General features: G+C 34.3%; 1 protein-coding gene across 2 annotated transcripts in view; it reads right to left on the reverse strand.

The window, feature by feature from the left end:
* Positions 1–539: 539 nt before the first annotated feature.
* B3GLCT (beta 3-glucosyltransferase) overlaps positions 540–12,828 on the reverse strand; it is a 43,305-nt gene continuing 31,016 nt past the window's right edge. For both annotated transcript variants that reach the window (XM_079298461.1, XM_079298460.1), the window contains exons 9-15: positions 11,807–11,938; positions 10,713–10,782; positions 6,673–6,786; positions 5,165–5,264; positions 4,004–4,123; positions 3,334–3,478; positions 540–2,172 (exon numbers count right to left, since the gene is read on the reverse strand). In XM_079298461.1, the coding sequence (XP_079154587.1) occupies positions 2,005–2,172; positions 3,334–3,478; positions 4,004–4,123; positions 5,165–5,264; positions 6,673–6,786; positions 10,713–10,782; positions 11,807–11,938 (849 nt within the window). In that variant the 3' untranslated portion in view covers positions 540–2,004. The remainder of the gene's footprint in view (positions 2,173–3,333; positions 3,479–4,003; positions 4,124–5,164; positions 5,265–6,672; positions 6,787–10,712; positions 10,783–11,806; positions 11,939–12,828) is intronic.

Below are 12,828 nucleotides of genomic sequence, written 5' to 3' on the forward strand. Positions count from 1 at the left end.
GAAACCTTGCAGTAAAACACAGACCTAACAGCAAGGGAAATGATGGACTTTAGGACAGCTACTACTACATTTGTTAAACTAGAAATAAAAGTCAAGTAAGCAATCAATGAACAAGTCAATGTACTTCCACATCTAAATAAGAAGTCTACAGGTACAACACAGCCTGGACTCAAATCTAATCATCTTTTGTTCGTCTAGTCTGCCTCCACAGGACCCAAGGAGAGATAAAATATCACCAGCTGGAAGTTGGACCTGACTAGACTGAGTTGCAAGACCTTTTGAGAATTAGATCGTGAAATATGTTTTGTGATTGCATCAAGGCTCCCAATCACAAGGTGTTAATTTGAACAGCATTTTCCATTTGCACAAAACTAGAGGCTGAAACTGACCTAATATGGAGGTCAGGACAGAAAATGAAAAAAACCCCAAGATTAAGCTGCCTTTTAATAAAATTGACAATAAATACTATTAAGGTGATGAACTTATTTCACTGGTGCTTAAAGAATCCTTTACTTGGTTTGCAAAGAGGAAGTAGGCACTAAAGGTTAAATAATGCTTTTATTCAGCTTTCACAGTTCTAAACAGTAAACATAATTAACAATTCACCAATGGCATCAGAGAACACAGTTCTGGCATCAGTAAAATGTCTACTGTTTAAGGCACTGGTTGTGGCAAGAAAAAAAAGACATAACATGGATTGCTCTTTCTTAACAGAATTTGAATCTATTATGATTATGTGCTTGCTATTCAATGCTTAGAAACCCACAAGCTACATTCACAAACAAATGTTTATACAAGTTTGGTAATTACTGAGACAGGAATCAGTGGCTCCCCTACTTCGACTCTAGAGCAAGTATTGCTTTTCTTTGGAGTGGAATAAATTTTTAACCTACCAAAACATGAATTACTTCAGCAGTATGGCTTTAAGACCCTGTATTTCATTACAATACAGCAAGCCAAGTTAAATAACAGTATATAAGTGCCATATAGTGTAATTTAAAAAGAAACAGTTTTACAATATAAAAATTAGTTTCAAACATACTAAAGCCTGTTTTTGTACAAACATTTTTACAAAATTGAACTACGAAAAAAATTCAAGAATGTTTTAAATATGAATCACACTTTACATGTAGTATGCATAAAATTACTTATCTTGATGATATAAATTAGGGATACTACAAAAATTTTTAAAGCTGGCATTTATATGCTATTGAAATGCACACATCAGAAATACTGAAATGTTAGTTCTGCAAAAATCCTTAAGAGTCACTTTTATATTTGCCAAATTGATGTACAGTGACTTCAGTTTCTACAGGAGCCACAGTGACCTCCCGTGGCCACCTAAGAAATCCCTGTCCTTAACCCTTTTCCCATTTTGTACATGACATTCCACACAAATGCCAATAAACTTAAAGGTACAACAGTGGTTTCATGCCTGGTCCAGCTACTCCAGAAAACTACAGTATTCCTATCTGAAATGAGCATAAAGGTGCACAGCCTTTACAGAATCTAGCTCCTGGTCACAGAAGAAATCAAGATTCCTCTATAATTTATCAAGAAACTGTCACAGAACCTTTCAGAGAACTGTTTTCTGTAAGTCAGTGACAGATGATGTTCAACAGATGTTCAACACTTATTCAGTATTAGGCTCCCAAATACATAAATTCAGCTTTTGAGAGAGCAAAGGAAGGAAATGTAAATCAATTATATCTGTACCAAGTCCAAAGCAGAACACAGGTAAAGTTGTACAAGACTCTTTAAATGTGAGTCAAGTTCATTGGTATACAAAGCCAAAAAGCATTCTAAAAAGAAATCAAGCAGAGGAAAAGAATCCAAAAGTCATTTAAGTGCCTTTTCCCATTGTTCTGAAGGGATGCAACCAACAGGAACAAAACATTGTCTTCTTATGTCATGAACAGATGGACCACATTGTGAAAATAAAACAAAAATCACAGTAGTGACTGTCTCTCAGCTGTAGAATAGTAATTAACATTCTTCTACTGCTTATAAATCCTCTCTGTTATATCCAACTTTTTTTCCATTATGTGACTCTTCTGTGTTTGGTGCCAGCCATGTGAAATACACCTTCACTGGATCAATATTCCAATGCTTGTGAAATGATACTGGAATTTGGTGTGAAAGGTAGTCTTTTGGGTAGTCCATTGGCCTTGCCTAAGATGGAAGAATAAAGCAAAAACATCAGTATATTGAAAGGAGTATGCCATGAGAAACAAAACAGAGGAGTATACAAATAAGATTTTTTTATATGGACAAGGAATTAAAATATTGAATAGTATGTTCTCAGTCTTCCCATTTCTCTAAATAGTAAATGTAATCAGAATTTGGGTCTTAACATAGGAGAGCCTGATAATTTAAATAAGAAACTCCCTGCCTCCATTGACAGCTGCTTTGAGCAGCAGGGTAATTTACTAATTCTCAAGTAGCTTATAGCTTATTCTCAGCTCATATTCAGATATGCAGGTTCCCAGTTTTTCAGCTAGATTGACACCTGAAAAACATCAAATGCTACACTGATTTAAATGCTGACTTTTAAAAAAAGCTGTGCACTGTTTGGGAAAAAAAATCTCCAGTGCTTCTGGCTCATACCATGGAATGATTTGGTTTGCTTTGGCATACAAGGAAGAAAATCTCTATGGCCTCAATGTATCATGCTTTCCACTGTGTCACTACAGTTAGCTTGTTAAATACTGTGGAAGACATAAACAAGATTCAAATCCACTCCAGCCCTTTTCTCCCAAACTCACATGAAAGTCATGTTTTATAAGCTCTCTTTCCCATGTGCTAGCTTAGAGCAATTTATGGTTGTTATACCATTCTTCAGAATCCACCATAAAAGCAATAATTTCATGTTTTATATCTTCACTAATGAGGTATTTCAGAATAGTAAATACTAAATCAATAGAAAAATCAGGTAAGTAGAGCAATATTGAAAAATTTTACAGTCAGTTCTCCAATATCTGAAGAAAAAGTATTGTGTTGTAGGTTTTTTCTCTTAGAGGACATACGACAACTATTCAAAACACGTGGCTCCTAATTCTATTTCTTTTTCAAAATCCTCACCCCTGACTAATTTCTACATAAAATGTAGTTATAGGTTAGCTAAAACATCATATAAAGCAGCAAAGCATTGTAGTAATCCATGGTATGAGAATGTTCTTATTGATCAGTCTTATTCTGATGAGAATCAAGGTAACAAGCAGCAGCATCTCAGTTAGTTATTACATATTGATCTAATTTGAATATTTATGACTGTTTTATGTGTATACTTAAAAAGTGAAATACATTGTCAATACTCAAAAAGAGCTCTCTGACCTGGTGAAAAAGTGGACTGTGTGTTATAGGGATTCCCAGGCCACTGAAGCACATCCCAAGGACCATGTCATCGGGTGCATCCATGCTGTAACACCGGCACTTGCTAGCAAGGAGTTTCTGAACAGCTGCTCTGCTGAAAACCATCCTGAATTAAAAAAAAAAAAAGCACATGAAATGTATAAAAACTTCTAAAGACACCAAATAACTGTAATTAATAAATATTGCTAAATTACTTAAAACTGCAAGATCAAATGTAGCCCTGTGAAACAACACAATTGAAATTCAAAACCGAAGGTGTCAGAATTGACAAATGGAGCTAGAGACATTTTCTGAAAGACAATTACTTTTTATACTGAAGACTAATATCACCAATTATACCCATTGTTGTTATTCCAACAGTAAGTTAGCTACCCACCATTTTTACTACAGCAGATAATTCCTCCTAAATTTGGTCAAAAGGGGTGTTCTCCTAAATCTTACTCAAATGTAAGGGAAGAGAGTTGGGGCCTTGAGACCAGCATGTGTCACTACACAGACGGTGTGAGGTAAATTGCATACATTTGGGGAAGACATCACTATTTCTGTTGAAACTGATTTGTGTCATGACTTAAAACATTTGCACTCAAAACAGGAACTAATGTAGATGCCAGTAGGAAGTTAAATAAATTACCCTCCTCCACCAGTGATATAACTGTATCCTCCTGTTCCCAAGCCATAGCCATAACGCTCTCCAAGGAATACTGGTTCATTTGGGTCATAGCAGCTGAGCAATTTTCGGAGTCTGAATATACTATAATATGAAAAGTCAATTAAAAAAAAATCTTGTAAACAATATTTTTGGAGCAGACATTGCTACCCTCAACAGCATTCTATTAAATAGCACAAAGATGACAGGAAAAATTCAGAGATTCTACCCAAAAAAAAAAAAAAAATACCTCCCCCAGAGATACAAACTGCTGAACGGAAATTTATGATGGATTATTTACTATGAGATATTATCGTGCAATTTGGTCAAAAGATGAACAAATTAGCTGAAAGTATTTCTTAAAGTAGGCAGTTTGTCAGCAAAACTGCATCTCATCTCAGAGAAAACATGAAATGACACTTTCCAAGCAATGATCTTTGCAAATTATCTATGAACATTCTCAAACTGAAAACTAAAAAGGTAGATTTAATTATATGAAGGCTGCATTATCCACAGTTATATCCTCTATTTCTTCTTATGTCACATGATTTAATGTATTGTCTTGATCCACTGTTCATAACCATGAGATCCTCCATATTGCTCACTGTGCCTTTTTTTGCTTATATTGCAGTGTCAGGATTTTATGAGAATAGGATCTAATTTTCCAACAAAGCCAAGTTCCAAAACACCATTCTGTGCAGCTCAGACAACTGACCTGAGCTTATGGAACCTTTCTTCTGACACATTTGTTTGAGGAGCACAGGCTAGAAAGGTTATTAGCAAATGACTAAACCCTATCAGCTTAAACATACCTACACTGAGGAATCACAAAATGTGGTGTATTCAGACTACAGGTTTACATGATAACACTGATATGCAAAGTTTTAACTAAGTTGCAACATTGTTTTTTGTATCTGTCAAAAGAATACTGATGGGAAGTGACTTTTTTTTCTTCAAGTAATATAAAGCCTCATAAAATGCATCTCTGTATATCTGCATCTCTTAAATATATGTATCTCTGTAAAATAATGTATCTCTGAATATCTGTATATCTCAGTATTTCTTAAATAAAGAAGGACAGATGAATATTGCTAAACCTCTTATTGACATAAACAGGAGCAGCTCCTGAAGTAATGCAATAGATACCTTATCAGGGTGTCATCATCCACTACAACTAACCAAGGAGTTCTGGGAGAAGTATGATTCAAAAACCTTTCCAAAATGGCAAAAGTTTTCCCACAGTGACCTAAAAAGAAGAGAAATTAACAGAATAGACACTTAAATAAAAGAGGGATTAAATTAAAATCAAGCTTTATGCCAGTTATCTGTCAAACTGTTGAACAATACTGGACAAACTGCTACTCCTAATATAAAGAACTGTAAAAATGAGGAGACTCTGATAGAAGCATGTTCTGCAAAATACTTCAAGATACTGTCATAGCATTTCATGATGCATCAGGCAGATCCATTGCTTTTATAGAAATATTTAAATCTATTTTAATATACTGTACTCCTCACTGGTGACTCAGGTCCTGATCACTGTCTCCAAGGAAAGGTCTGAACATTTATCACAAGATTATAATGAAGTTCAGAGGTAAGACACTCTGCTAGGAGTGCAGAAGTGAAACACCCTTATTCTGAATAAACAGGACATGAGAAATAAAAAGTTTCATACTTCTACTGAGTCTTTTTTAGATCTTATACAAACCTCATTTCAATCACTCTTTATTCATCACAGTTGATTGTCTAAAGTAATTACTGTAATTTAGTAAACAATCATTCAAAATAACAATATTATATTTGAAGCCATTTTCACTTAAAATATTCTTTGAGAAAATGCAGTAATTCTATGCTAAAGAAATTAAGGAAGTCCTCGCTCTGGTGGTTTTGTAAGACTGTGAACTTCATGCAGACAAAAAAAAGGGCAGAAATAACCCAGAGGTCAGAACAACTGACCTGGTGGGCCAGATAAGGCAAACAGGCCTGGACACCTGTAATTCAGAAACTAATGAATATAAAATATCAGCCTAAGAACAATATGTCAAATGAAAGAACAAATCAAAATTAATAAACTCAAGAAAGCCATCATATCCATACCCTTTTTTCTATTCAAAGTAAATTAATTTAAATTACTTTTTTTTTTTTTTTTGCTATAAAAAGATGTTTCAATCTTAACATTTAGTTTTTGTGCTTAAATCAAGACATGCAAGGCACATGGATATGATATCTGAATACCATATGGCAAGCAGTTTATGCTTAGTAACCAGTAGGCACTGCCTGAGGTCTTTAAAAATAAATTTATAACTTCTTCACTGATGATGATCCTACTGAAAATCATAAATAGCTGTAGAGTTATTAGTCTTGCCCCAAGTAATACTTTTTTTTTCCTCTTGGAATATATCAGCATACCATACTTTCATAATCTCAGTATTTAGGTTTCTGCTAAAAAGAACATGTTCTCTATACAGGGGGACTCTGTACTTTCCATCCATTTCCTGTGCAAAGAGCATTCTTTTACTTTAGGCTGCACATATGTGCTAGAGAAAAACTGAATTTCTAAATGACATGCTTGACATGAAAGACACACATCATCCATAAAACTTCCCTTTTTCAGTCAGTCATTTGTGCAAAACTGACAACAGTCAATAGCTCACCTCTGTCAGTGTTAGGTATGCCTAAATCTATGGTAGGAATGGAGATGTCTGCAAAATCACTGTAGTATTCAATCAGGGCAGCTTCTCTTTCCCAAGTCTGCTTTACAACTGGTACTGCAAAACAGTGATTGGCATTCAAACACAAAGAACTTGATTAAAATAGATACTTGATCCAAAAATTCATGGTAACCACATTTTGTAAGCCATATTTATTCACATGATAATAAAAATGCTGCTTCAAAGACAGCATCATGATTCTAAATGTTCATGCTATTTTCTTTCCTATAATATTTAGAGAAAAAAAAATTAAAATTTTGTGAGAGCCAGTCAGGACAGTTTTATTTAAATGATAAAAAAGATTATATTAGAATATGACTATAATTTCATGATACTATTATTCATAATAATAATTGAAAAATGTGATATTTACATTTTAGCTAACCAAAGCATGGAATTCTACTTTTACACTTGCTATTGTATGATTCATAGCACACATCAGCATGAACACTACCAGAGATAAATCCTTCTTCCAGTATTGAAATGGCAATTTTAATCCAACTGTGCAGTCTGTAACATATTCTGAATCAGAAACAGACCAAATGTACCATTTGAAATACTATACTGGTGTTATATACATCCCATCTACAACACATAATATTAATGCTCCAAAGCACCTGTCTCTAGAGACACATTCACAGAACATTTTATAACCATTCCTGTTATAAACATATAAATATTTGTTGTTTCATTTATAAATTAGAAGTATTTGTATGGTATAGTTTAGAAATATCATACAATCAATATTTATCCCATGGAGATTCTATTGAAAGGAGGATTGCTTAATGCTCTTTTAAGAAACCAACCTTTTTCATACAGGTTTGCCATTTCACATCAGCATTTAAAAGTGATCAAATGATGCCATGAGTGTTGACCTTACATCCAGAAGTGAATAAATTATACACAAAAAAAAAAAAAAAAAAAAAAAAAAAAAAATCCAGCCATCTGCAGGGTGCTCAGAAGAAAACTGTGAGATTGAAATAATTTTTATCTTCCATTTTAAAAATGCTCTTCCCTCTTAAAAATGAGGAGGTCATGCCTGAGATAAGCAAGTACCCTGCATTCTGCTGTTACTGCTTCTCTGCTTTATGCTCTCTGACACCATCCAGGTCTCACTGGTAGCAGGCAGTGCTTTAAATGAAGGGAATATCCATATAACTTCCCTTTGCTGCTGTACAACCCTGAGGCTTGTGAACAACTCACTTCAGCCCCTTGCTAGAATCATCCATCACCTAATTTGATGTTTGCTGCCCACCTAGTTGCTGACTTCCCTCTCCTTTGAACATAGGTTTTATTACTCTTGATTGAACAATAGTCAGTTTGATAACAATTACCATTTAGCTCATTTTAGTGTTATGACAGAGTAATAAGAACAATGCACTAATGGAAAGACTTTATTATTTTGAAAAGAAAAAAAATCACACTTGTAGCATTTTGCAATGATCCACACTACTTTTAAAAGTTCTTAAAGAAATGCAAAAGTGTTCTCTTTTTTTCATAAAAAATCCAAAAGGTATTATGTACAATAAAATGCATAGGCAGAAAATTATTTTCATATTTGTGGAAATGTTTTACTTAAAAATGTTTCCCAGCAGAAAGGTTTATGAAAACAAGGCTCCAGAACAGAAGAATCACAAAGCACCACTAAGATTAATCACAGAGAATCACAAGAGCATCTGAACTTCCCCTGGCAGAAGAGATGCATTTGCAAATGTTGTTTTACCTTTCTCCAAACAAAGACCTGAAACTTAGCAAGGTCCTTTAACACACACAAATATTTGCAACTAGAGACTGAGCCTCTCAATTCCTTTGGTGGAGCCCCCCTTGTTTCTATAAATGAAGAAAAGTTTGCTGAAGCAAGGACTTGAGTTCTCACCTCAGTTAAAAGGTCTAGCAAGGGGGCTGTTAGCTAAAATGTCCTTTTCTTTCCTTTGTCTTGATGGAAGTGTCATCATGCAGACTAATGTCTGTTGTTAATTCAATCCCACAATACTTTGTCATTTTGGCAAATTGTATCTTCCACAGAAAACTACTGGAAATTTTGGAGAAGGTGACGATGCAAATATTTATCAATATGTATTAATACTTGTGATCACACCAGAGTTTTAATATCACTAGAGATATTTAAAGGTCAGCTCCAAGCTCTTAGTGACATTTTATTTCTGCTATTTCTAGAATCCTGATGCGTGTTTGCAGCCTTGAAAATTTCTTTTATAACTACAGATGGTATGTGTAAGAAGAGTCGTATTTGAAGTAAATTATGAGGTAAAATTTAGCTGCTTTTAAAAGCACATCAATTTCCAAGCCTTAATGCTGCACTAATGTAGTTTCTGGCATACAATAAAGAATGACTTACCAGGTAAAAAGAGCTCTCTGAAGCTGGCATCCATTAATCTTTCAAAATCTGGAGTAAGATTATCCTCTATTGCATAACACTGGAAGCTGTGAGGAAAGTTCAAGAATTTTCCTCAGTCTTCAACAGGTGTTTCTTGAAGGATGTTTTTGCTATCTTTGTGAGGCCTTATGTTTCTTTCTGACTTTCTAGGGTTTTTTTTCTTTTTCTTCTTTTTAAAATTTTGATGTTCGAAAACTAACATGGATCCAGGAAGAACTCTTCAGTGAACTCCAATTACAGGACAGTCAATTTTGTTTTGTCAAAAGCTACTTTAAAGATAACCTAACAATGACGTGATTAAAATACTACAAATGTGACTTTATCAGGTACAATAGTATTAAGAAAAAAATCCACCAATCTCATTATGAAAAAACCTGACTTGTTTTTAACCAGACTTAGTAAAGAAAAGAGCTTTTGCTTTCCTCCTGTCCTCTGACAAGAGGTTTGGAAAAATCCTCTCAAAATGTGGTACAGCTAGTAACCAATTACTTGAATTTCAATTTTTTTGTCAATCATAATCACTTTAAATTATGCTTATAAACAAACTAAGCCTAATGGAGACAGTATTACGCAACTGGAATATCAAAGAGCACACAAAATTCAAGCAAATTCCTGGAAACAAATCTCTTCCTTATTAACAAAATGTCTAGAAGCAAACTAGAACAGACTGGTAGGTGGCATCAAGTAGGTGGAGCATCTTCTAAATTGGTGGATTTAGAATTTTTTTCCTTCCAAGCTTTATTGAGACTTGATCTCCCTCATCTTAGCTGAGCATTACTATGTGTTAGCAGGAGCTGAGGGTCTCTCAGTGTTTATTTTCTGTGCCTCTGAGGAAGAAGTCAATGCTTGCTGTGTGTATCTTGTTGGGCTGCACTTTGTTTCTTGTTTTTAGCATGGTGTCTGCTTGTGGAGCTCTATAATTTTCAGATGAACTCTCAGATGAAACATGCTATAGTGTTTCACACACTCTTGATCTGGGCCACTAGTTGGACAAAGTATGACCAGGTTTCTAGAAGGGACAAGTTTTCCTTTGCCAAGCATTATAAACCACATGTGCACATGGAGCAGCTACAGCATAAACTGCTCAAACCTTTACTGGAGAGGAGGGCAGGACATAAAGGAGGAAGGGATGAGGGGCCTTTCAGCTCGTTCAAATTTCTGAGTTAGCCACTAAAGAGCTGCACTGTTGTCATTGCTGGTACAAAGAAAAGAAGTGAAGCAATTATCTGGGGGAAACCCACTGTTTAATAGCTGCTGTGTTAATTCATATTGCAACAGCTCCAATTTACAACAGTATAAGCTAACCAGATGCATGTTTTAATTTAGGTATTCAATTCCAAGTTTTTTGCCAATGATGAAACATTTTTTTATCTTAAAGGTTTCACAGCACTCCTGAGGACTCAGAACAGCAAAAAGATTCCACTTGAAGGACAAGCTGTTTATAACTCCAAAACTTTCCTGTTTCCCAGTCAATTTTGCAGACATTTACTCCCAAGAGCTACAGAGACAGCACATATCAGCATGCTTTTAAAATATTCATTTTATGAACTATATTGCCTAGAACTATTACCTTGACCAGGAAACTTACTTCTGTCACTGTGGAATTTTCGACATGTTTTTACTGCAACAAAAACATCTTCCTTTTTCACTGGCTCTCCCTATATGAACAAAACAAAAATTAATCTTTTAAGTGCAGGCTGTGCCTGTAGTATTTTATAGGATACGTATGTCTGTACATACAAAAAACCAGGAAATATCTTTTCATTGTATAGCCTATCAAGCAGAATAATGTCCTTGTAATACACCAGGAAGTAAATTTTTATCAAAAAAAAAAAAAAAAAAAAAAAAAAAAAAAGACATTGGTAGTTTAAAATTCCTGAAATAACATTATTGGAATTTTTTTCCATTGATGCAGTACTCTAACAAGAACTAAAATACCTATGATTAGGAAAAGACTGTGAGTAAAAAAACTTCTTGAAAAAGAATGATTCATCCAAAAAAGAATGTTTTCTTAATTTTTTTGAAATTGATCACTATGAGAACACAAATTGTATCGTACTTGGAAAAAACAGCTTAAATGCTGCACACTACAAATCTTTAAATTCAAAGATTCCTCAACTGTAATAAACCATTTGACCACTTTGATATGTTATTCTTTTTGACACCTAGAATTTTGCTCTCCTGGAATTGTAGAACACTTTTTGGCCTCTGGCTACACTTAGCTCATAATATAATAAATGTATTCTCCTGCAGGTGGAAGATATGGGCTGTACTTTAAGGCACCAAATACTATAGTATATTTTATTTTTAGCCTCAAAAAGTTTTAGATTCTCATGTGTGGGGAAAAAAAAAAAAGATCATCTATACTTCAATATCTCACTGTGTAAGGAGTGTAAGGATAAGTAATTTATAGATAATGTGCCAAGTAAACATTGTGGTAGAAAGACTCATTAAAGCATATGCAGTATTAGTTGCCAGGAAATACTCTGTGCCACAGAAGCCTGAAAGCATATCCAAAATACATCCTAGATAAATGCCAGAACAAACTGCTTTGTTTAGGTTTATTTTAGCTTACTTAAAAATATTTTTTTCAAGTTTCAAGAATTTTGAACTCAAGTATTATACATTTTAGTAAGAGTTTTGCTTTTACTAAGCAAATAGTATTCAAAATGTTGTACTTACACAAAGTGGCAGAAAATTACTGAATGTTGTTGCACAGTTATCAACCTTATAGGAATTCACATCATCTGTGCAGAACTCAGGCACTGGAGTGAGGTGTGGTCCTTCCCCTTTCTGCCAAATGTACAGGGCAATCTATCAAAATTGGAAACATTTATATCAGTAATTAAATTAGATGAAAATTTTCAGGGCATACAAAGAAACCATATTAACAAGAAAAGTGAAAGATATGGGATGGTGTAGCAGATTTGTCCCTGAGTTAATTAATTCCCCATATTCTGCCAGTGGCACCATGCTCAGAGCCAGGTATTGGTTGCTGGCTCTTCCTGTTTCTTCCCTCATCACTCCCTGCAACTGGAAGGACAGGGAACAGTACTTCTGTTCCTGGCCCTTCAACCAACTGGCCCTGTATTAGCTCAGAATTCAGCTATTCAGAATTAATGTCTATCACATGAACCAACAAAGAAGCAATGCTCCTAGATAACAAAGAGTATTTGACAATTGTAATTTATAATTAATTATTTATGAAAATTCACAATGTGCGAAAATTTCCTGAAAAATGAAATTTCAATGGAACACCTTAGAATGGTGCTGTTTTATTTCAGAAATGTGGTTAGACTGATTTTGGGTGGTAGCAGAGGATGACACAAGGTTACTAAAACAATGGAAACAGATTAACAATAAAAAGACAAAAATAGTCTTAATCCTAGTTCAGATCTAATGTTAGATGTACAAAAAAAATTCCATTATTCAATTCCAGCTTTGAATAGGAATCAGGGAACATGGCATATATTGTACAATTACAAAAAGTCTAAGCAGCAACCTACAAATGAGCAGCAGCACAACAAAAAACTCTTTACTTCATCTGCAAGACATGAAAATTATATAAATGCTGTGGATATAAAAAATAGGGATTTGGAAAGTAATAGGGTAACACAAACAAAACAGAAATAATAAAAAGAATGCAGAGCACAAAAAAATACCAAATAGAGGCATATGTTATTAGGAGTCTGTCAAACTAAAAT

The sequence above is a fragment of the Erithacus rubecula genome (genome assembly GCF_903797595.1).
Source record: "Erithacus rubecula genome assembly, chromosome: 1".
Taxonomy (NCBI): domain Eukaryota; kingdom Metazoa; phylum Chordata; class Aves; order Passeriformes; family Muscicapidae; genus Erithacus; species Erithacus rubecula.